The following is a 24,957-nucleotide window of genomic DNA, read 5'->3' on the forward strand; positions in this document are numbered from 1 at the left end:
TTATGTGGCTTGGTGTCACATTCTGTTTGAGATCGATCCTGTGAAGCGCCTTGGGACGTTTTACAATTTACACGATATAAATGGGAGGTGTTGAAGATGATATTTTAAGAGGTGGTTTAATGTGTGATGATGAGTGTCGAGATACTGCCCTGTTTCTCATATCTCTGCCCTTGTACTATAGGTCGAGGTGTATGTTTCCCTGTTATAAAATCCTGCGTATTTGGGAGTGAGGCAAAGTCAGGATTACAGGAAGAACCTGCTACAAGTTCTCGGAGTGAGGTGACAGAATCATCGTCCACAACACAGGTTTTAAAGCTGTTAGCCTGTGCAGTCGGACTACAGGTAACTCACCGTCACTGGGACCCGACTGACTCTTATATTACTCCTTGTTGAATCAGAGAAATGTACAGCACAGAAGGAGGCCATTCCCCCCTCGCTGTCGCCCGGACCCCCCCCACCCCCCAATCCTCGCTGCCGCCCGTTTCCCCCACCCTCAGGCCTGCCCATTCCTCCTCCTCCTCACGCCCCCCTCCTCAGGCCAGCCCGTTCCCCCTCCCCACCTGCCTCAGGCCCGCACTCCCCCCCCCCCCCACCCCTATCAGGCCCGCCCGTTCCCTCTCTCTTTTCCCCCCCCCCCCCATGCCAGCCCGTCACGCCCCCCGCACCCCTCAGTCCCATTCCCCTGTACCCACTCCCTCTCTGAGCTCTCCCCTCAGTCCCATTCCCCTGTACCCACTCCCTCTCTGAGCTCTCCCCTCAGTCCCATTCCCCTGTACCCACTCCCTTTCTGAGCTCTCCCCTCAGTCCCATTCCCCTGTACCCACTCCCTCTCTGAGCTCTGCCCTCAGTCCCATTCCCCTGTACCCACTCCCTCTCTGAGCTCTGCCCTCAGTCCCATTCCCCTGTACCCACTCCCTCTCTGAGCTCTGCCCTCAGTCCCATTCCCCTGTACCCACTCCCTCTCTGAGCTCTCCCCTCAGTCCCATTCCCCTGAACCCACTCCCTCTCTGAGCTCTGCCCTCAGTCCCGTTCCCCTGTACCCACTCCCTCTCTGAGCTCTGCCCTCAGTCCCGTTCCCCTGTACCCACTCCCTCTCTGAGCTCTGCCCTCAGTCCCATTCCCCTGTACCCACTCTCTCTCTGAGCTCTCCCCTCAGTCCCATTCCCCTGTACCCACTCCCTCTCTGAACTCTGCCCTCAGTCCCATTCCCCTGTACCCACTCCCTCTCTGAGCTCTGCCCCCTCAGTCCCATTCCCCTGTACCCACTCCCTCTCTGAGCTCTCCCCTCAGTCCCGTTCCCCTGTACCCACTCCCTCTCTGAGCTCTGCCCTCAGTCCCATTCCCCTGTACCCACTCTCTCTCTGAGCTCTCCCCTCAGTCCCATTCCCCTGTACCCACTCCCTCTCTGAGCTCTGCCCTCAGTCCCATTCCCCTGTACCCACTCCCTCTCTGAGCTCTGCCCTCAGTCCCATTCCCCTGTACCCACTCCCTCTCTGAGCTCTGCCCTCAGTCCCATTCCCCTGTACCCACTCCCTCTCTGAGCTCTCCCCTCAGTCCCATTCCCCTGTACCCACTCCCACTCTGAGCTCTCCCCTCAGTCCCATTCCCCTGTACCCACTCCCTCTCTGAGCTCTCCCCTCAGTCCCATTCCCTGTACCCACTCCCTCTCTGAGCTCTCCCCTCAGTCCCATTCCCCTGTACCCACTCCCTCTCTGAGCTCTGGCCTCAGTCTGTCCCATTCCCCTGTACCCACTCCCTCTCTGAGCTCTGCCCTCAGTCCCATTCCCCTGTACCCACTCCCTCTCTGAACTCTGCCCTCAGTCCCATTCCCCTGTACCCACTCTCTCTCTGAGCCCTCCCCTCAGTCCCATTCCCCTGTACCCACTCCCTCCCTGAGCTCTCCCCTCAGTCCCATTCCCCTGTACCTCACTCCCTCTCTGAGCTCTCCCCTCAGTCCCATTCCCCTGTACCCACTCCCTCTCTGAACTCTGCCCTCAGTCCCATTCCCCTGTACCCACTCCCTCTCTGAACTCTCCCCTCAGTCCCATTCCCCTGTACCCACTCCCTCTCTGAACTCTGCCCTCAGTCCCATTCCCCTGTACCCACTCCCTCTCTGAGCTCTCCCCTCAGTCCCATTCCCCTGTACCCACTCCCTCTCTGAGCTCTCGCCCTCAGTCCCATTCCCCTGTACCCACTCCCTCTCTGAGCTCTGCCCTCAGTCCCATTCCCCTGTACCCACTCCCTCTCTGAGCTCTGCCCTCAGTCCCATTCCCCTGTACCCACTCCCTCTCTGAACTCTGCCCTCAGTCCCATTCCCCTGTACCCACTCCCTCTCTGAACTCTCCCCTCAGTCCCATCCCCTCCCTCCCTGTCCTCTCCCCTCAGTCCCATTCCCCTGTACTCACTCCCTCTCTGAGCTCTCCCCTCAGTCCCATTCCCCTGTACCCACTCCCTCTCTGAGCTCTCCCCTCAGTCCCATTCCCCTGTACCCACTCCCTCTCTGAACTCTGGCCTCAGTCCCATTCCCCTGTACCCACTCCCTCTCTGAGCTCTCCCCTCAGTCCCATTCCCCTGTACCCACTCTCTCTCTGAGCTCTGCCCTCAGTCCCATTCCCCTGTACCCACTCCCTCTCTGAGCCCTCCCCTCAGTCGCATTCCCCTGTACCCACTCCCTCTCTGAGCTCTCCCTTCAGTCCCATTCCCCTGTACCCACTCCCTCTCTGAGCTCTCCCTTCAGTCCCATTCCCCTGTCCCCACTCCCTCTCTGAGCTCTGCCCTCAGTCCCATTCCCCTGTACCCACTCCCTCTCTGAGCTCTGCCCTCAGTCCCATTCCCCTGTACCCACTCCCTCTCTGAGCTCTCCCCTCAGTCCCATTCCCCTGTACCCACTCCCTCTCTGAGCTCTGCCCTCAGTCCCATTCCCCTGTACCCACTCCCTCTCTGAGCCCTCCCCTCAGTCCCATTCCCCTGTACCCACTCCCTCTCTGAGCTCTGCCCTCAGTCCCATTCCCTGTACCCACTCCCTCCCTGCCCTCAGCTCTCCCCTCAGTCCCATTCCCCTGTACCCACTCCCTCTCTGAGCTCTCCCCTCAGTCCCATTCCCCTGTACCCACTCCCTCTCTGAGCTCTGCCCTCAGTCCCATTCCCCTGTACCCACTCCCTCTCTGAGCTCTCCCCTCAGTCCCATTCCCCTGTACTCACTCCCTCTCTGAGCCCTCCCCTCAGTCCCATTCCCGTGTACCCACTCCCTCTCTGAGCTCTGCCCTCAGTCCCATTCCCCTGTACCCACTCCCTCTCTGAGCTCTGCCTCCTCAGTCCCATTCCCCTGTGCCCACTCCCTCTCTGAGCTCTCCCCTCAGTCCCATTCCCCTGTACCCACTCCCTCTCTGAGCCCTCCCCTCAGTCCCATTCCCCTGTGCCCACTCCCTCTCTGAGCTCTGCCCTCAGTCCCATTCCCCTGTACCCACTCCCTCTCTGAGCTCTGCCCTCAGTCCCATTCCCCTGTACCCACTCCCTCTCTGAGCTCTGCCCCCTCAGTCCCATTCCCCTGTACCCACTCCCTCTCTGAGCTCTCCCCTCAGTCCCATTCCCCTGTACCCACTCCCTCTCTGAGCTCTCCCCTCAGTCCCATTCCCCTGTACCCACTCCCTCTCTGAGCTCTCCCCTCAGTCCCATTCCCCTGTACCCACTCCCTCTCTGAGCTCTGCCCTCAGTCCCATTCCCCTGTACCCACTCCCTCTCTGAGCCCTCCCCTCAGTCCCATTCCCCTGTACCCACTCCCTCTCTGAGCCCTCCCCTCAGTCCCATTCCCGTGTACCCACTCCCTCTCTGAGCTCTGCCCTCAGTCCCATTCCCCTGTACCCACTCCCTCTCTGAGCTCTGCCCCCTCAGTCCCATTCCCCTGTACCCACTCCCTCTCTGAGCTCTCCCCTCAGTCCCATTCCCCTGTACCCACTCCCTCTCTGAGCTCTCCCCTCAGTCCCATTCCCCTGTACCCACTCCCTCTCTGAGCTCTCCCCTCAGTCCCATTCCCCTGTACCCACTCCCTCTCTGAGCCCTCCCCTCAGTCCCATTCCCCTGTACCCACTCCCTCTCTGAGCCCTCCCCTCAGTCCCATTCCCCTGTGCCCACTCCCTCTCTGAGCTCTCCCCTCAGTCCCATTCCCCTGTACCCACTCTCTCTCTGAGCTCTCCCCTCAGTCCCATTCCCCTGTACCCACTCCCTCTCTGAGCTCTCCCCTCAGTCCCATTCCCCTGTACCCACACCCTCTCTGAGCTCTGCCCTCAGTCCCATTCCCGTGTACCCACTCCCTCTCTGAGCTCTCCCCTCAGTCCCATTCCCCTGTACCCACTCCCTCTCTGAGCCCTCCCCTCAGTCCCATTCCCCTGTAACCACTCCCTCTCTGAGCCCTCCCCTCAGTCCCATTCCCCTGTACCCACTCCCTCTCTGAGCTCTGCCCTCAGTCCCATTCCCCTGTACCCACTCCCTCTCTGAGCTCTGCCCCCCCAGTCCCATTCCCCTGTCCCCACTCCCTCTCTGAGCTCTCCCCTCAGTCCCATTCCCCTGTATCCACTCCCTCTCTGAACTCTCCCCTCAGTCCCATTCCCCTGTACCCACTCCCTCTCTGAGCTCTCCCCTCAGTCCCATTCCCCTGTACCCACTCCCTCTCTGAGCCCTCCCCTCAGTCCCATTCCCCTGTACCCACTCCCTCTCTGAGCTCTGCCCTCAGTCCCATTCCCCTGTACCCACTCCCTCTCTGAGCTCTCCCTTCAGTCCCATTCCCCTGTACCCACTCCCTCTCTGAGCCCTCCCCTCAGTCCCATTCCCCTGTACCCACTCCCTCTCTGAGCCCTCCCCTCAGTCCCATTCCCCTGTACCCACTCCCTCTCTGAGCTCTCCCCTCAGTCCCATTCCCCTGTACCCACTCCCTCTCTGAGCTCTCCCCTCAGTCCCATTCCCCTGTACCCACTCCCTCTCTGAGCTCTGCCCTCAGTCCCATTCCCCTGTACCCACTCCCTCTCTGAGCTCTGCCCTCAGTCCCATTCCCCTGCCCTGTCCCCATTTGATCCAGTGCAGGGACACTCTGCCGTGCTTTGTTATTTTCTGTGTTGGGTGGAGTGTGGTGAAATCGGTTCGAGTTCACTTAAACATTAAGCTGTTGGTTCACTTGTTTGTAAAATGAATCAGCCGGTTGGATTATAATTGGCCTCCTACGTTCTCCATCTTTTAGGGAAACACACGGTTGGTGGGGGGGGGCGGGCGTATGATTACAGTCTCTACACAACCAGGGGGGGGTCTCATCGTCACCACCCCTGGGTCTTAACACCATGTGACTAGATATTGGGCAGTAAAGGTCAACTCCTGACCATAAGGGACATGAGATCCACTTACTGAGAGAGACCAGTGACACTGCATCCCGACGAGTATCTCGTGCAGACCCAAAACTTTGTAACGAGGTCCCCCGAGGTGAAAGGGCGTGGTGTGACCCATAGCCCTGCGACCCCCCCCCCCCCCCCACCCTATTTCCGATGTAAGTAGTTGTTTGGTTTGTGTGTTGCAGGTGTCCTACCTAACGTGGGGTGTCCTGCAGGAGCGGGTGATGACCAAGACCTACGGGAGGACGGAGACAGACCCTGGGGTGCAGTTCCGTGACTCCCAGTTCCTTGTCTTCATGAACCGTATTCTGGCCGTGACGGTGGCTGGCCTCTGCTGTGCCCTGAGCAAGCAGCCCCGTCATGGAGCGCCCATGTACAAATACTCCTTCGCCTCGCTCTCCAACATCCTGAGCAGCTGGTGCCAGTACGAGGCCCTGAAGTTTATCAGCTTCCCCACCCAGGTCCTGGCCAAAGCCTCCAAGGTCATCCCAGTCATGCTGATGGGCAAGGTGGTGTCACGGAAGAGCTATGAATACTGGGAGTACTTGACCGCCATGATGATATCGGCTGGAGTCAGCATGTTCCTGCTGTCCAGCACTGAGGACAAACACCCCTCGACCATCACCACCTTCTCGGGCATCGTCATCCTCGCCAGTTACATTGTCTTCGACAGCTTCACCTCCAACTGGCAGGACGCCCTCTTCAAGTACAAGATGTCCTCCATCCAGATGATGTTTGGGGTGAACCTCTTCTCCTGCCTCTTTACTGTGGGCTCCTTGCTGGAACAGGGGGCTTTCTTCGACTCTGTCCGCTTCATGGCGCAGCACCCTGAGTTTGCCTTCCACGCCGGGCTGCTGTCACTCTGCTCGGCCTGCGGGCAACTCTTCATCTTCTACACCATCAGCCAGTTTGGGGCGGCTGTCTTCACCATCATCATGACCCTGCGCCAGGCCTTCGCCATCCTCCTCTCCTGCCTGATCTACGGGCACTCTGTCACCTTGGTGGCCGGCCTGGGCCTGGGCACGGTCTTCCTCGCCCTCTTCCTGCGGGTCTACGCCAGGAGCCGCATGAAGACAAAGAAGAGACCGGCCCAGTGCCAGCCTCCCGTGCAGAGGGTGTAGGCTCAGGCCCTGGGGCCAGAGGATTCGGGCCCTGGGGCCAGAGGATTCGGGCCCTGGGGCCAGAGGATTCGGGCCCTGGGGCCAGAGGATTCGGGCCCTGGGGCCAGAGGATTCGGGCCCTGGGGCCAGAGGATTCGGGCCCTGGGGCTCGGGCTCGGGAACAGGGAAGACTATTTTATAAGGACAGTTGGTGTGTTGGACAGCTCATGTTTTTATATAAATGTAAAATAGGGGAGTTTATTGATTGGGGGGTAGTGGGATTGTGGAGGTGATGATCCAGTGGAATGTGTAATGAGGCCGCCCTGTATCTACATGGTGAGGAGGGCCCACACCTCACACCACCGGTGCCCGTCCTCTCTCTTCCACAACACAAACTCTTCCCCATCCCCATCGCCATGTGAGCACGGCCAATCCGAGTAGCCCAGTGGGTGGATATAAAACACCTTTTGTTGTACTGAACCACAGGGAGATATCGGTCCCCATTCCTCATCCAGGGCATTGGCCATGGATCTGTGCGCACGCGTGTCTGTGTGTGCGCACGCGTGTCTGTGTGTGCGCACGCGTGTCTGTGTGTGCGCACGCGTGTCTGTGTGTGCGCACGCGTGTCTGTGTGTGCGCACGCGTGTCTGTGTGTGCGCACGCGTGTCTGTGTGTGCGCACGCGTGTCTGTGTGCGCACGCGTGTCTGTGTGTGCGCGCGCGTGTCTGTGTGCGCGCGCGCGTGTCTGTGTGCGCGCGCGCGCGTGTCTGTGTGCGCGCGCGCGTGTCTGTGTGCGCGCGCGCGTGTCTGTGTGCGCGCGCGCGTGTCTGTGTGCGCGCGCGCGTGTCTGTGTGCGCGCGCGCGTGTCTGTGTGCGCGCGCGCGTGTCTGTGTGCGCGCGCGCGCGCGTCTGTGTGCGCGCGCTGCAGCGCGCGCGTCTGTGCCTGCGCGCAGCGCGCACGCGTGTTTTCCTCAGGCAAAGACACGATCGGACACTTCTTGATGCCCCCCATGGTTGAATTGTTGCTGAAGCTCACTGATAGACCCTTTGGGCAGGTGGGCAGCAGCGCCGTCAGCCACCTGTGGAATGGAGGAGGGGGAAATGAATGAAAGGGTCAAAGGCTCCCTGTGGCTGTCCTCCAGGGCTGCTGGTTCTGTCTATGTGCGAGGTTCGTGCAAACACTGGTGAGAGAAGAGGCGGGGGGGATCACTTAAACCGCAACACCGTCCCCTCCCCCCAACCCGTCCCCTCCCCCTCAAACAACCACACTCCTCCCTGCCCCCACCTGAGATCTGGATGTGTATATGGAGGGGGAGTAAATTGATTGATGGGATCTGTTTGTGTATATGGAGGCGGAATATATTGAGTGATGGGATCTGTGTGTATATGGAGGGGGAGTATATTGAGTGATGGGATCTAGATGTGTATATGGAGGGGGGAGTATATTGAGTGATGGAATCTGGATATGTATATGGAGGCGGAATATATTGAGTGATGGGATCTGTGTGTATATGGAGGGGGAGTATATTGAGTGATGGGATCTAGATGTGTATATGGAGGGGGGAGTATATTGAGTGATGGAATCTGGATATGTATATGGAGGGGGAGTATATTGAGTGATGGGATCTAGATGTGTATATGGAGGGGGGAGTATATTGAGTGATGGAATCTGGATATGTATATGGAGGGGGAGTATATTGAGTGATGGGATCTGTTTGTGTATATGGTGGGGGAGTATATTGAGTGATGGGATCTATTTGTGTATATGGAGGGGGAGTATATTGAGTGATAGGATCTGTTTGTGTATATGGAGGGGGAGTATATTGAGTGGGATCTGGATGTGTATATGGAGGGGGAGTATATTGAGTGATGGGATCTAGATGTGTATATGGAGGGGAGAGTGTATTGAGTGATGGGATCAGTTTGTGTATATGGAGGGGGAGTATATTGAGTGACGGGATCTGTGAGTATATGGAGGGGGAGTATATTGAGTGATGGGATCTAGATGTGTATATGGAGGGGGAGTATATTGAGTGATGGGATCTGTTTGTGTATATGGAGGGGGAGTATATTGAGTGATGGGATCTGTATGTATATGGAGGGGGAGTATATTGAGTGATGGGATCTGTTTGTGTATATGGAGGGGGAGTATATTGAGTGATGGGATGTGTTTGTGTATATGAAGGGGGGAGTATATTGAATGATGGGATCTGTTTGTGTAAATGGAGGGGGAGTATATTGAATGATGAGATCTGGATGTGTATATGGAGGGGGAGTATATTGAGTGGGATCTTCATGTGTATATGGAGGGGGAGTATATTGAGTGATGGGATCTAGATGTGTATATGGAGGGGAGAGTGTATTGAGTGATGGGATCTGTTTGTGTATATGGTGGGGGAGTATATTGAGTGATGGGATCTATTTGTGTATATGGAGGGGGAGTATATTGAGTGATAGGATCTGTTTGTGTATATGGAGGGGGGGTATATTGAGTAAAGGGATCTGGATGTGTATATGGAGGGGGAGTATATTGAGTGATGGGATCTGGATGTGTATATGGAGGGGGAGTATATTGAGTGATGGGATCTTTTTGTGTATATGGAGGGGGGAGTATATTGAGTGATGGGATCTGTATGTATATGGAGGGGGAATATATTGAGTGATGGGATCTGTTTGCGTATATGGAGGGGGAGTATATTGTTTGATGGGGTCTGGATGTCTATATGGAGGGGGAGTTTATCGAGTGGGATCTGGATGGGTATATGGAGGGGGAGTATATTGAGTGGGATCTGGATGTGTATATGGAGGGGGAGTTTATTGAGTGATGGGATATGTTTGTGTATATGGAGGGGGAGTATATTGAGTGATGGGATCTGGATGTGTATATGGAGGGGGAGTATATTGAGTGATGGGATCTGTATGTATATGGAGGGGGAATATATTGAGTGATGGGATCTGTTTGCGTATATGGAGGGGGAGTATATTGTTTGATGGGGTCTGGATGTCTATATGGAGGGGGAGTTTATCGAGTGGGATCTGGATGGGTATATGGAGGGGGAGTTTATTGAGTGATGGGATATGTTTGTGTATATGGAGGGGGAGTATATTGAGTGATGGGATCTGGATGTGTCTATGGAGGGGGAGTATATTGAGTGGGATCTGGATGTGTATATGGAGGGGGAGTATATTGAGTGATGGGATATGTTTGTGTATATGGAGGGGGAGTATATTGTTTGATGGGATGTGTTTGTGTATATGAAGGGGGGAGTTTATTGAATGATGGGATCTGTTTGTGTATATGGAGGGGGAGTATATTGTTTGATGGGGTCTGGATGTCTATATGGAGGGGGAGTTTATCGAGTGGGATCTGGATGTGTATATGGAGGGGGAGTATATTGAGTGATGGGATCTGGATGTGTATATGGAGGGGGAGTATATTGAGTGATGGGATCTGGGTGTTCTGCGGGGGGAGTTAGTTGGAATAACTGTTCAATAAAATATTTTAAAAGTGGTCGTGTTATTTCTCATCTTTATTATTTCTTCTTTGAAATCCACAATGTTGATGAAATTTGCCCTGACTGTACTGAGATAAATCTGAAGAAGTCCCTTCTGTGAGGAGATTCTTTGTTTGGAGGGGAGCGCCTCGCCCTCTCCCCCGGCCCGCCCCTCGCCCTCTCCCCCGGCCCGCCCCTCGCCCTCTCCCCCGGCCCGCCCCTCGCCCTCTCCCCAGGCCCGCCCCTCGCCCTCTCCCCCGGCCCGCCCCTCGCCCTCTCCCCCGGCCCGCCCCTCGCCCTCTCCCCCGGCCCGCCCCTCGCCCTCTCCCCCGGCCCGCCCCTCGCCCTCTCCCCCGGCCCGCCCCTCGCCCTCTCCCCCGGCCCGCCCCTCGCCCTCTCCCCCGGCCCGCCCCTCGCCCTCTCCCCCGGCCCGCCCCTCGCCCTCTCCCCCGGCCCGCCCCTCGCCCTCTCCCCCGGCCCGCCCCTCGCCCTCTCCCCCGGCCCGCCCCTCGCCCTCTCCCCCGGCCTCTCCCCCGGCCCGCCCCTCGCCCTCTCCCTCGCCCTCTCCCCCGGCCAGCCCCTCGCCCTCTCCCGCGGCCCGCCCCTCGCCCTCTCCCGCGGCCCGCCCCTCGCCCTCTCCCGCGGCCCGCCCCTCGCCCTCTCCCGCGGCCCGCCCCTCGCCCTCTCCCGCGGCCCGCCCCTCGCCCTCTCCCGCGGCCCGCCCCTCGCCCTCTCCCGCGGCCCGCCCCTCGCCCTCTCCCGCGGCCCGCCCCTCGCCCTCTCCCGCGGCCCGCCCCTCGCCCTCTCCCGCGGCCCGCCCCTCGCCCTCTCCCGCGGCCCGCCCCTCGCCCTCTCCCGCGGCCCGCCCCTCGCCCTCTCCCGCGGCCCGCCCCTCGCCCTCTCCCCCGGCCCGCCCCTCGCCCTCTCCCGCGGCCCGCCCCTCGCCCTCTCCCGCGGCCCGCCCCTCGCCCTCTCCCGCGGCCCGCCCCTCGCCCTCTCCCGCGGCCCGCCCCTCGCCCTCTCCCGCGGCCCGCCCCTCGCCCTCTCCCGCGGCCCGCCCCTCGCCCTCTCCCGCGGCCCGCCCCTCGCCCTCTCCCCCGGCCCGCCCCTCGCCCTCTCCCCCGGCCCGCCCCTCGCCCTCTCCCCCGGCCCGCCCCTCGCCCTCTCCCCCGGCCCGCCCCTCGCCCTCTCCCCCGGCCCGCCCCTCGCCCTCTCCCCCGGCCCGCCCCTCGCCCTCTCCCCCGGCCCGCCCCTCGCCCTCTCCCCCGGCCCGCCCCTCGCCCTCTCCCCCGGCCCGCCCCTCGCCCTCTCCCCCGGCCCGCCCCTCGCCCTCTCCCCCGGCCCGCCCCTCGCCCTCTCCCCCGGCCCGCCCCTCGCCCTCTCCCCCGGCCCGCCCCTCGCCCTCTCCCCCGGCCCGCCCCTCGCCCTCTCCCCCGGCCCGCCCCTCGCCCTCTCCCCCGGCCCGCCCCTCGCCCTCTCCCCCGGCCCGCCCCTCGCCCTCTCCCCCGGCCCGCCCCTCGCCCTCTCCCCCGGCCCGCCCCTCGCCCTCTCCCCCGGCCCGCCCCTCGCCCTCTCCCCCGGCCCGCCCCTCGCCCTCTCCCCCGGCCCGCCCCTCGCCCTCTCCCCCGGCCCGCCCCTCGCCCTCTCCCCCGGCCCGCCCCTCGCCCTCTGTGTACAGGACCAAGGGTGAAGGGTCAGGGCCCAATGTAGAGGATCGACGGTGTGAAGGGTCGAGGCCCACAGGACAGGGCAGACCCATGGGTGAATTCGCCAAGAATTCGACAAAACCGCACCTCCCAAACCCGCGACCTCCACCACCTGGAAGGACAAGAGCAGCAGGCACATGGGAACAACACCACCTGCACGTTCCCCTCCAAGTCACACACCATCCCGACTTGGAAATATATCGCCGTTCCTTCATCGTCGCTGGGTCAAAATCCTGGAACTCCCTTCCAAACAGCACTGTGGGAGAACCGTCACCACACGGACTGCAGCGGTTCAAGAAGGCGGCTCACCACCACCTTCTCGAGGGCAATTAGGGATGGGCAATAAATGCCGGCCTCGCCAGCGACGCCCACACCCCCAGAATCAATATATAAAGATACAGGAATGGTGTGATACTCAGGAACGCGCAGCGTGTCGTCGTATAATCCGTACATGGGAGTGTTTTTTTTATTCGTTGATGGGATGTGGGCGTCGTTGGCGAGGCCGGCATTTATTGCCCATCCCTAATTGCCCTCGAGAAGGTGGTGGTGAGCCGCCTTCTTGAACCGCTGCAGTCCGTGTGGTGACTGTTCTCCCACAGTGCTGTTAGGAAGGGAGTTCCAGGATTTTGACCCAGCGACGATGAAGGAACGGCGATATATTTCCAAGTCGGGATGGTGTGTGACTTGGAGGGGAACGTGCAGGTGGTGTTGTTCCCATGCGCCTGCTGCTCTTGTCCTTCTAGGTGGTAGAGGTCGCGGGTTTGGGAGGTGCTGTCGAAGAAGCCTTGGCGAGTTGCTGCAGTGCATCCTGTGGATGGTACACACTGCAGCCACTGTGCACCGATGGTGAAGGGAGTGAATGTTTAGGGTGGTGGATGGGGTGCCAATCAAGCGGGCTGCTTTATCTTGGATGGTGTCGAGCTTCTTGAGTGTTGTTGGAGCTGCACTCATCCAGGCAAGTGGAGAGTATTCCATCACACTCCTGACTTGTGCCTTGTAGATGGTGGAAAGGCTTTGAGGAGTCAGGAGGTGTGTCATTCGCCACAGAATATCCAGCCTCTGACCTGCTCTTGTAACCACAGTATTTATATGGCTGGTCCAGTTAAGTTTCTGGTCAATGGTGACCCCCCAGGATGTTGATGGTGGGGGATTCGGCGATGGTAATGCCGTTGAATGTCAAGGGGAGATGGTTAGATTCTCTCTTGTTGGAGATGGTCATTGCCTGGCACTTCTCTGGCGCGAAAGTTACTTGCCATTTATGAGCCCAAGCCTGGATGTTGTCCAGGTCTTGCTGCATGCGGGCACGGACTGCTTCATTATCTGAGGGGTTGCGAATAGAACTGAACACTGTGCAATCATCAGCGAACATCCCCATTTCTGACCTTATAATGGAGGGAAGGTCATTGATGAAGCAGCTGAAGATGTTTGGGCCAAGGACACTGCCCTGAGGAACTCCTGCAGCAATGTCCTGGGGCTGAGATGATTGGCCTCCAACAACCACTACCATCTTCCTTTGTGCTTGGTATGTCTCCAGCCACTGGAGAGTTTTCCCCCTGATTCCCATTGACTTCAATTTTACGAGGGCTCCTTGGTGCCACACTTGGTCAAATGCTGCCTTGATGTCAAGGGCAGTCACTCTCACCTCACCTCTGGAATTCAGCTCTTTTGTCCATATTTGGACCAAGGCTGTAATGAGGTCTGGAGCCGAGTGGTCCTGGCGGAACCCAAACTGAGCATCGGTGAGCAGGTTATTGGTGAGTAAGTGCCGCTCAATAGCACTGTCGACGACACTTTCCATCACTTTGCAGTAGACTGATGGGGCGGTAATTGGCCGGATTGGATTTGTCCTGCTTTTTGTGGACAGGACATACCTGGGCAATTTTCCACATTGTCGGGTAGATGCCAATGTTGTAGCTGGACTGGAACAGCTTGGCTAGAGGCGCAGCTAGTTCTGGAGCACAAGACTTCAGCACTACAGCTGGGATGTTGTCGGGGCCCATAGCCTTTGCTGTATCCAGTGCACTCAGCCGTTTCTTGATATCACGTGGAGTGAATCGAATTGGCTGAAGACTGGCTTCTGTGATGGTGGGGATATCGGGAGGAGGCCGAGATGGATCATCCACTCGGCACTTCTGGCTGGAGATGGTTGCAAACGCTTCAGCCTTGTCTTTTGCACTCACGTACTGGACTCCGCCATCATTGAGGATGGGGATGTTTGCAGAGCCTCCTCCTCCCGTTAGTTGTTTAATTGTCTCCCACCATTCACGACTGGATGTGGCAGGACTGCAGAGCTTTGATCTGATCCGTTGGTTGTGGAATCGCTTAGCTCTGTCTGTAGCATGTTGCCTCCGCTGTTTAGCATGCATGTAGTCCTGAGTTGCAGCTTCACCAGGTTGGCACCTCATTTTTAGGTACACCTGGTGCTGCTCCTGGCATGCTCTTCTACACTCCTCATTGAACCAGGGTTGATCCGCTGGCTTGTTGGTAATTGTAGAGTAAGGAATATGCCGGGCCATGAAGTTACAGATTGTGCTGGAATACAATTCTGCTGCTGCTGATGGCCCACAGCGCCTCATGGATGCCCAGTTTTGAGCTGCTGGATCTGTTTTGAATCTATCCCATTTAGCATGGTGGTTGTGCCACACAACACATTGGATGGTGTCCTCAGTGCGAAGACGGGACTTCGTCTCCACGAGGACGGTGCGGTGGTCACTCCTACCAATACTGTCATGGACAACCTCAAACAGACCATCGTTCGCAGCAAATTACCAAGCTTTCAGGAGAACAGCGTCCACGACACCACACAACCCTGCCACGGTAACCTCTGCAAGACATGCCAGATCATCGACACAGATACCACCATCACACGAGAGGACACCACCCACCAGGTGCATGGTTCATACTCCTGTGACTCGGCCAACGTTGTCTACCTCATACGTTGCAGGAAAGGATGCCCCAGAGCATGGTACATTGGCGAGACCATGCAGACGCTGCGACAACGTTTGAACCATCCACATCGTTCACCTGAGGAAGGAGGTAGCCTCCGAAAGCTTGTGAATTTAAAATAAAATTGCTGGACTATAACTTGGTGTTGTAAAATTGTTTACAATTGTATATTCGGAGACCTTGTAGGTAACACCTGTCTGTCTGCACACTGATTGCCTTGGCAACGGGCAGTTGAAAAAACTGTCTGCAATCACCAAGCATTGTTCTGTGATTTATAAATGCGATTTCATTTCGAGGATTTCATTTCCACAACATTCACCTGAGGAAGGAGGAAGCCTCCGAAAGCTTGTGAATTTAAAATAAAATTGCTGGACTATAACTTGTTGTAAAATTGTTTACAATTGTCAACCCCAGTCCATCACCGGCATCTCCACATCAGAGACAGATGCATTTGCGACAGGTAGATTGGGGAGGACGGGGTCAAGTAAGTTTTCCCTCGTGTTGGTTTGCTCACCACCTGCCGCAGGCCCAGTCTAGCAGTTATGTCCTTCAGGACTCGGCCAGCTCGGTCAGCAGTGGTGCTACCGAGCCGCTCTTGGTGATGGACATTGAAGTCCCCCACCCAGAGTACATTTTGTGCCCTTGCTACCCTCAGTGCTTCCTCCAAGTGGTGCTCAACATGGAGGAGGACTGATTCATCAGCTGAGGGAGGACGGTAGGTGGTAATCAGCAGGAGGTTTCCTTGCCCATGTTTGACCTGATGCCATGAGATTTCATGGGGTCCAGAGTCAATGTTGAGGACTCCCAGGGCCACTCCCTCCTGACTGTATATCACTGTACCGCCACCTCTGGTGGGTCTGTCCTGCCCGTGGGACAGGGCATACCCAGGGATGGTGATGGAAGAGTCTGGGACGTTGGCTGAAAGATATGATTCTGTAAGTATGGCTGTGTCAGGCTGTTGCTTGACTAGTCTGTGGGACAGCTCTCCCAATTTTGGCACAAGTCCCCAGATGTTAGTAAGGAGGACCTTGCAGGGTCGACTGGGCTTGGTGTTTTGCCGTTGTCCTGTCCGGTGCCTAGTGGTCCGATGCTGGGTGGTCCGTCCGGTTTTATTCTTATGACTTTTCGTAGCGAGATTTTACAACTGAGTGGCTTGCTCGGCCATTTCAGAGGGCAATTAAGAATCAACCACATTGCTGTGGGTCTGGAGTCACATGTAGGCCAGACCGGGTAAGGACGGCAGGTTTCCTTCCCTGAAGGACATTAGTGAACTGGATGGGTTTTTACGACAATCATGGCCATTATTACTGATATTAGTATTTTAATTCCAGATTTTTATTTAATTAATTGAATTTAATGAATGAATTGAATTTAAATTCGCCAGCTGCTGTGGCGGGATTTGAACTCATGACTCTGGATTTTTGTCCAGGCCTCTGGATTACTAGCCCAGTAACATAACCACTATGCTACCGTACCCGTACAATAGTTAAGATATTTTACCACGATATGTCTATCTGTGCCCTCAGCTCATCTGCCTTATTTCTTATACTCCTTGCCTTGAGGTAAATACATTAAAGGACTGCCAAACTCCTCTATTTTGTAATCTTCGTTCCCTCTGCCTTCCAGACTCTCTCAGCTAGAGGAGTTGAGGTTGAAGATCAGCCATGATCTGATTGAATGGCGGAGCACGCTCGAGGGTCCGTATACCCTACTCCTGCTCCTATTTCTTATGTTCTTATGATGTGTTGGCTTGTGAACCTCCCATGTAATTGAGTTTGGGTCATCACAATCCACCTCATTGTTCACCGCACAGAAGGGGGGGGGGGGGGGGGGGGGGGTCATTGGGCCTGTCGTTAATGTGCTAGCTCTTTAGTTCAGCCTAAGTCTAACCACCTCCCCTTGACATTCAACGGCATTACCATCGCCGAATCCCCCACCATCAACATCCTGGGGGTCACCATTGACCAGAAACTTAACTGGACCAGCCATATAAATACCATGGCTACGAGAGCAGGTCAGAGGCTGGGTATTCTGCGGCGAGTGACTCACCTCCTGACTCCCCAAAGCCTTTCCACCATCCACAAGGCACAAGTCAGGAGTGTGATGGAATACTCTCCACTTGCCTGGATGAGTGCAGCTCCAACAACACTCAAGAAGCTCGACACCATCCACGACAAAGCAGCCCGCTTGATTGGCATCCCATCCACCACCCTAAACATTCACTCCCTTCACCACCGGCGCACAGTGGCTGCAGTGTGCACCATCCACAGGATGCACTGCAGCAACTCGCCAAGGCTTCTTCGACAGCACCTCCCAAACCCGCGACCTCTACCACCTAGAAGGACAAGAGCAGCAGGCACATGGGAACAACACCACCTGCACGTTCCCCTCCAAGTCACACACCATCCCGACTTGGAAATATATCGCCGTTCCTTCATTGTCGCTGGGTCAAAATCCTGGAACTCCCTTCCTCACAGCACTGTGGGAGAACCGTCACCACACGGACTGCAGCGGTTCAAGAAGGCGGCTCACCACCACCTTCTCAAGGGCGATTAGTGATGGGCAATAAATGCCGGCCTCGCCAGCGACGCCCACATCCCATGAACAAATAAAAAAAAATTACAGAGCAGGGCCTATTAGAGACGAAAAAGGTAACCTATGCGTGAAGGCGGAAGATGTGGGCATGGTCCTTAATGAATGCTTTGCATCTGTCTTCAGAAGAGGGGGTTGATGCAGGGATTGAAATTGAGGAGTATGAAATATTGGATGGGATGAACAGTGAGGGGTGAAGTATTAAGGGGATTAGCATCTTTGAAAGTAGATAAATCACCAGGGCCAGATGAAATGTGTCTCAGGCTGTTAAAAGCCAGGGAGGAAATAGCGGAGGCTTTAATAATCATTTTCCAAACTTCACTGGATACAGGCGTTGTGCCGGAGGATTGGAGGACTAACGTCGTATCGTTGTTTAAAAAGGGAGCGAATGATAGACCAAGTAATTACAGGCCAGTCAGCCGGTGGGGGGCAAATTATTGGAATCAATTCTGCGGGAGGATAAACTGTCATCTAAAAAGGCACGGACTTAAGGCGGTGACAAGGAGGGTCAATGAGGGTAGTGCTATCGATGTAGTCTACATGGATTTTAGCAAGGCTTTTGACAAGGTTCCATATGGCAGACTGGTCTAAAAAGTAAAGGCCCATGGGATCCAAGGGAATGTGGCAAATTGACTCAGTGGCAGGAAGCAAAGGGTAATGGTCAACAGGTGTTTTTGGGACTGGAAGGCTGTTTCCAGCAGGATGCCACAGGGCTTGGTACTAGGTCCGTTGCTTTTTGTGGTACGATTAATGATTTGGACATGAACATAGGGGGCATGATTAAGAAATTTGCAGATGACAGTTATGCCATGTGGTTGATAGTGAGGAGGAAAACTGTAGACTGCAGGAAGATATCAATGGACTGGTCAGGTGGGCAGAAAAGTGGCAAATGGAGTTCAATCCAGAGAAGTGTGAGGTAATGCATTTAGGGAGAGCAAACAAGGCAAGGGAGTACATAATAAATGGGAGGATACTGAGAGGTGTAGAGGAAGTGAGGGACCTTGGAGTGCATGTCCACAGATCCCTGAAGGTAGCAGGACAGGTAGATAAGGTGGTTAAGGCAGCATACTGGATACTTTCTTTTATTAGCCAAGGCATAGAATATAAGAGCAGGGATGTTATGCTGGAACTGTATAAAACACTAGTTAGACCACAGCTCGAGTACTGTGCACAGTTCTGGTCACCACATTACAGGAAAGATGTGATTGCACTAGAGAGGGTGCAGAGGAGATTTACAAGGATGTTGCCAGGGCTGGAGAATTTTAGCTATGGTGACAGATTGGATAGGCTGGGGTTGTTTTCCTTGGAACAGAGGAGGCTGAGGGGTGATTTAATTGAGGTGTACAAAATTACGAGGAGCCTAGATAGAGTGGATAGGAAGGACCTATTTCCCTTAGCAGAGGGGTCAATAACCAGGGGGCACAGATTTTAAGTGATTGGTAGAAGGATTAGAATGGAAATGAGGAAACTTTTTCCCCCCCAGAGGGTGGTGGGGGTCTGGAACTCACTGCCTGAGGGTGGTAGAGGCAGAAACCCTCAACTCATTTAAAAAGTACCTGGATGTGCACCTGAAGAGCCGTGACCTACAGGGCTACGGACCAAATATGGGATTAGGCTGATTGGCTCGTTTCTCAGCTGGTGTGGACATGGGCCGAATGGCCTCCTTCTGTGCTGTAAATTTTCTATGATTCTATTTCTATAGCCAATTGAGTTCTGTTTGCTGTCCCACCTCAACATGAAGTCTGTCCTGGTGTATTTGAAGCTGGACTGAATAGGAACTCCACTCACTTAATTGTTCTCAAACACCAACTTTCCAACACAATAAAATCAGAGTCTCACTTATGCCAGTGGTTTCAGATTTTATTTCACAGCACACAGCTGCAAAAATAAAAATGACATGCTTTTTAAAAAAAAAAGGGACAGCAACATCTGATAAAGGCTGTAGTGCAATGCAAGGCTCACTCACCACTCCCCCAAAGGGAGCAGTCCCCATGTTGGTCTGACCAGACGGGTCAGACGATCATTACTTTACACACACTGCACAACAGTTCCTTTTGAAAGTCCAAATTAAATACAGCAGTCCAATTTGAATACAGGAAGAAAGAATGTGGGACAGGAAGAGGGCAGCTTCAGTCCACTTCCTCCATGCGGGATGCATCTTCATCTCCCTCCAAGGGTGGGATCTCTTCGGCAGCTTGTGAGGTGGGCTCTTCTACACACACTTCATCATCGTCAATGCCTTTTAAACAGACAATCAAATTCAGCACCAGTGGAAAATCTCAAACTCAGTGCAAGTACCAATGTAATATTTCACCCACCATATTACTGAAACATTTGGGACGTGAGATGTGACAAGGCCCTGTTTTTCCACTTGCCACCCCATACTTTAGCCATCTAGCTTAGGATTGGGCACTGAACCTCAGAGCACTGGTCAAGTCCAACCTAGTCTTTGTGCAGATATTCCAGCTGAGACCACTGACTAACAAGAACAGCAGCCCCAGCCAAGATCAGCCAACAGCAGAGCAGGGATGGCCGTGAAGTACCACACTGCTACCTACTGAGGCAGGGATACACAAGGTCGTGAGGGGTCACGGGCATCATTTGGTTGCACCTTTATCCGCCATATTATCACGGGGGGCAGCAAAATAGAGGCTGGTTCCTTCCCCATCAGGGAACCAAAACCATGTGAAATAGGATAAAGCTAGCAATGAAATGAAATCATCAGGTTAAACTGTTCATTCACAGCCACTTACCGAGACCCAACTTGATCATTCGGTAGATACGGTTCGAGTGCGTCTGGGGATCATCCAATGAAAACCCTGAGGATAACAGCGCTGTCTCGAACAGCAGGATCACAAGGTCCTTAACAGCTTTGTCATTCTTGTCTGCGTCAGCCTTCTGCCTCAGGGTGTCCACGATTGGGTGGTCGGGGTTGATCTCCAAGTGTTTCTTGGCCATCATGTAGCCCATGGTTGAGTTGTCCCTCAGGGCCTGAGCCTTCATGATCCTCTCCATGTTAGCAGTCCAACCATAGGTGCTGGTCACAATGCAGCAAGGGGAGGATACAAGCCGGTTGGAAACAGTTACCTAAGGCAGGGAGAGATTCACACATCAAATCTGTTCCTTTAATTGTAACTTACCTCTGCAGTTACAACCTTCTCTTGTCTCACTGGTCTATGATAGGATACTTCGTACACCAGCAGCAGCAGATTCCACCGAGGTGCTGACTCTTGCAGGAGTACAATTCTACAGCTGCCAACAGCCCCCCAGGTATCTCATTCACGAGCCCAGACAGTGAATGTTAACAATCCCTGCTGGATACTGTATTGTGTATTGGTCAGAAGTGGAAACCTCAGCTGCTTTCCCCTCCCTAGTCCAGGGAAGAAGCCAACTGCAGTTTCCCCACAGGCAGCAGAGTTAAGGTCAGCTAACTGCCTGTAGCAGGAATCAAACCTGGGTCCTTCCCGATCCCATGGGTCAGTAGTACACTGAGCAGAGTTATTTGGGGAGATAACTGAACATTTAATGGTCAAAAACCCTGAACTATACCCAGTGTTACACAGCACTGCACAAGAACCAAGACAGTTACAGACAGTATGTGAGTAAATCATTTCAAACTGAAGCTCTTATCTTGAAAGGCTTTGAATGAACCATCTGCTGCCTTACCTTCTCCACCTTCTTGTCCAAGATCTCTTTCATGAGCTTGCACAGATTGTCATACTTGGCTCGGTCATCTTCATGTTTCTTCTTCTCCTCCTCATCCTCAGGCAGCTCGAGGCCCTCCTTTGTGACGGACACAAGCTGCTTACCATCAAACTCCTTCAGCTGCTGCACACAGTACTCGTCGATGGGCTCAGTCATGTACACCACCTCAAAGCCCCGCTTCCTCACACGCTCCACAAAGGCAGAGTTAGCTACTTGGTCTTTGCTCTCCCCTAAAGAGGGCGACAGGAAACAGCAACATAAAACGTCTTCTGTTCATCTGTACGGGAGGACTGGTGATGCTGCAATTGGAATTCTGTACCCAGTGCCATCAGTACCATTGGGTTATCATGAACCAGCACAACTCCTCCCATCGTCCTTGCTTTGAGCTTGTAACAATGTCTGAGGACAGCAGGCTACATCTTCCACCCACTGGCACAAACGAGTATGTAGTACAGGGAAGGAGAGGACCATGGCTGCTGTAGCTTTAAAGCCACATGCACCAGCAATCTTGCTGCCAGTGCTGTAGTCAGGTTGGCTTTAATGGAAGCCAAAGACTGAGGCCCTGTGACAGCATAGAATGAGGCATATTTTTGCAATCTCGCAGACAGCCAAATTGCTGACTTTAGTTGGTGTTGCTCTTGGACACTGGCCAGCAGAGTGCCATGAAAGGGCCGAGTGCAGATCAAATACCCTCAGTGATTAACTGGTGGGCAGAAAGAAAATCTCCAGTACAGCAAAGACACAACTGCACTGAGCATTTGGATTGCTGAATTCTCCAATCTCACTAGTCAGGATATGGAGCCAGACTGGCCCTTCTCCCACCCACCCTGCTGTAAATACCCAGCTTGTTCTCACTAAACTACAACCCACCAGTGATGTAGTAGATGCACTTCTGGTTTTCCTTCATGCGGGAGACATAGTCTGCCAGTGGGGTGAGTTCATCTCCAGACTGGGAGGTGTGGTAACGCAGCAGTTCAGACAGCTTCTTGCGATTCTGAGAGTCCTCGTGGATACCGAGCTGTAGAAGATTTGACATTTAGAGAAAGGGAAACACTACAAGGAAGTCAGCTATTATACTACATTACAGCAACTCTGCAAACTCGCAGACAAACCACTCACATCAATGTACTGAAAGGACCATTTGCTGGTTTTTGTTAAATGTTAGGATGTGATGATTAAAACAGACAATACTCCCACCCTCTGGGGCACTTCAATCTTCCTGAAATCAGTAGCCAGGCACACCAGGAAAGGCTCACAGAACAGAGAGCAATGACTCAAAGGGAGTAACAATGGACCCTTACCCAGTGGGATTATAACATCAATGTACTTGAAAACCCGTTCCATTTACCAAGTTACACTGTACAACAGTATATTTAAAGGAACCTTCTTCCTTCAATTGCTAGTCTTTTGTAGACGAGCTATGCACCCTCGTCCCCCCCCATTTACATTACTCAGCTGTGCTCCACAGGCCCGTGCAAACCCAAACACCTGTTTTCCTGAGCACTTGTACAGTGTAGACATTATGGGTCTCATTAATCCAGCATCAGCCACACAGAGACCTGTGCACCTGTCACCCCTGCATTCTGATGTAATCAGATTAGAGGTTTGAGAGATTCTTCCAATAAGTATCCATTATAAAGTTAACGTGTTATTCCCAAGTCAAGCACTCCATGAGATCCTGCAAGGACATTGCCAGACTATACCTAGACTAAGCAGAGACCCCCTCACCTAGATCCCCCCATACAAGCCGCACACCGATACAGCGCTGCAAGAAACAACCCCTCCCCCACCACCCTCACCTTGAGGTTCTTTGAGAACTGCTCGTAGAATTTCTTGTAGTTCTCCTTGTCCTCTGCCAGCTCACAGAACAGCTCCAGGCACTTCTTGACTATGTTCTTGCGGATGACCTTCAGGATCTTGCTCTGCTGCAGCATCTCACGGGAGATGTTCAAGGGCAGGTCCTCAGAGTCCACCACACCACGAACAAAGTCTGGTTAAAAAATGGGATTTATACACAGCCATACATCAGGTGTGAAGCAAAGGAGGAAACCCTGTTAGTGTACAAGTCCAGAAGAGTCAAGTTCTACAGATACTTGGGCTACAAGCTAATTGCCATCAGAAATGTAACACTGTGCTGAAGTCCACAGAGGCCACAGAACTCCAGACTTGTGTTTAGCATAAGCTAGGCTTGAGTTTTACACATACAAAATGAAAATTCTGAAGTTGTGAAGTGACTAGGGTATAAATCAATACTCATCCAAGATTGTAAACACAAAATGCACAGCAAGTCAATCAACATCTGAAAGGGATTAATGGCCACCTAACCCTAACGCTGGAGCAACCTGGAAACTTAAGGGTTTCTCTCCCCCCTGGTGCTATTCCACAAATTACCAATGTCACAGCCTGCCACGGCAGGCTACACTACTCCAGACTACTCCAACAAGCAGCTGTTACCAGGCTGACCAGATTGCAGGGCACCAAATTAGCCCATCTGCTGCACTGTAACCGTGAAAGTGAACCTATTCAATATTAAGATGTACACCCTGCACTGAACCAGGACAGACGCTGTGCAAGCCCAGTGTAAAGGAAAACAGAACTTTGGGTGCAGCAAAAAATAAAACAAAAGCATCAAGAGATTCTGTCAGAGGAATAATTTACAAACAGGAACTGGAAATAGAACTTGAGCATGGGAAAGGAACAGTAATGCAGTGTAAATTACAGTGAGGGAAACATTGCTTTGCCCCTCCAGAGCCCCAAAACACATCCATATCCCACCATGGTTCTAGTACTAGGCACTCACTGAGATACTCTGGGATCAGCTCCTCACAACTGTCCATGATGAAGACCCTGCGAACATACAGCTTGATGTTGTTCTTCTTCTTCTTGTTCTCAAAGAGGTCAAAGGGAGCCCGCCTGGGAATGAACAAGAGGGCACGGAATTCCAGCTGGCCCTCAACAGAGAAATGCTGGGGATGAGAAAAAGCAACAAGTTATCCTCACAACTAACCAATCTCTGCTACCTTCTGTTTAACACAAACACCCAGACACACCAGGCATCAGGATCTGTTCTGAGCAATGATTCAGAGCAGTCTTTGGAATGGATTTTGACATAACTGAAATTTTCATGATGAGGGGAACTGAAACAGTTTTGGGTGAAGGGGTCAAGCACCAGGGAGACAAGTCTGAAATAAAGTTAAGAGGGTTATTGGGTTGTGGAAGTAGTAAGTTACCTGGGGACATCCATCTCCCTTCTCAGAGCAGCTGGCAGTCTCCAGGTTGGGAGCATTACTCTTGCTCTATTCCACAATATACCTGGCCTGGTATGCTGTAGGAGTTACAGTCCTAACATACGGTTTGATAAGTACAAGTCTTTTAATCACATTAACAAACTCCATCTCACCTTCACAGCAAGATGGTCCTCCCAGTCATTAGTGAGGCTCTTGTAGAACTCGCCATACTCCTCCTGGGTAATGTCATCGTGATTGCGAGTCCAGATTGGTTTGGTTTTGTTCAATTCTTCCTGGTCAATATATTTCTCCTTGATTTTCTTGGTCTTCTTCTTGTCCTTCTTTTCACCATCTTCTTCCTCATCAGACCCTACATCTTCGATCTTGGGCTTCTCCCCTTCTTCCTTTTCTGCATCTTCCTCTTTCTCAGTCTTTTCCTCTGTCTCTGCCTCGTCATCACTGATCTCCTTGTCCCGTTCCTTCTCAACCTGAAGAAAAGTCAGTGGTCATCCATGGTCACATTTTACATCAGATTAACAGACACCAAATCACAAGGTTGTCACCACTGCCCATCTTTTCCTCTCCTCCTCCAAAATCTACAAGCACCCACCCTGTTCCTGGATTGTGTGGGTGTACCAGGAACACCCACACTGCAATAAGAGTACCCAGGCAAGATTAAAATTTACTGTAATCAGCAAATCTGACTGAGCAGCAAGAAATTCTCACTTTTCACAGTAACAGCACTCCACTATAATGGTGGATAATGGAGATCTCAATGTCCAACAGATTGAACACATCATTCAAAAGGCACA

The 24,957-nt window shown here is 53.9% G+C and overlaps 2 protein-coding genes across 3 annotated transcripts in view; one reads left to right on the forward strand and one right to left on the reverse strand.

Moving 5' to 3' along the window:
• Positions 1-259: 259 nt before the first annotated feature.
• On the forward strand, positions 260-9,986 carry slc35b2 (solute carrier family 35 member B2). Of its 2 annotated transcripts, XR_010961280.1 has the most exons (3): positions 260-342; positions 5,561-7,952; positions 7,993-9,986. XR_010961280.1 is itself a non-coding variant. In XM_067980020.1 (2 exons), the coding sequence occupies exon 2, from the start codon at positions 5,600-5,602 to the stop codon at positions 6,494-6,496; it is 897 nt and encodes a 298-aa protein (XP_067836121.1). In that variant the 5' UTR covers positions 260-342; positions 5,561-5,599; the 3' UTR covers positions 6,497-9,986. The 2 variants fall into 2 exon arrangements, 1 of the variants encoding a protein (XP_067836121.1); XM_067980020.1 differs by having other exon boundaries at positions 5,561-9,986.
• Positions 9,987-19,052: 9,066 nt separating this feature from the next.
• hsp90ab1 (heat shock protein 90, alpha (cytosolic), class B member 1) overlaps positions 19,053-24,957 on the reverse strand; it is a 29,017-nt gene continuing 23,112 nt past the window's right edge. The window contains exons 5-11 of the mRNA XM_067980019.1: positions 24,319-24,633; positions 23,719-23,884; positions 22,718-22,908; positions 21,789-21,936; positions 20,880-21,148; positions 19,967-20,300; positions 19,053-19,452 (exon numbers count right to left, since the gene is read on the reverse strand). Coding sequence (XP_067836120.1) covers positions 19,343-19,452; positions 19,967-20,300; positions 20,880-21,148; positions 21,789-21,936; positions 22,718-22,908; positions 23,719-23,884; positions 24,319-24,633 — 1,533 coding nt within the window. The 3' untranslated portion in view covers positions 19,053-19,342. The remainder of the gene's footprint in view (positions 19,453-19,966; positions 20,301-20,879; positions 21,149-21,788; positions 21,937-22,717; positions 22,909-23,718; positions 23,885-24,318; positions 24,634-24,957) is intronic.

Source organism: Heptranchias perlo, unplaced genomic scaffold (assembly GCF_035084215.1).
Source record: "Heptranchias perlo isolate sHepPer1 unplaced genomic scaffold, sHepPer1.hap1 HAP1_SCAFFOLD_531, whole genome shotgun sequence".
Classification (NCBI taxonomy): domain Eukaryota; kingdom Metazoa; phylum Chordata; class Chondrichthyes; order Hexanchiformes; family Hexanchidae; genus Heptranchias; species Heptranchias perlo.

What these genes read in the sequence shown, in the direction of transcription:
- slc35b2 (XM_067980020.1), top strand. Translation starts at nt 5,600, where the DNA reads ATGACCAAGACCTACGGGAGGACGGAGACAGACCCTGGGGTGCAGTTC.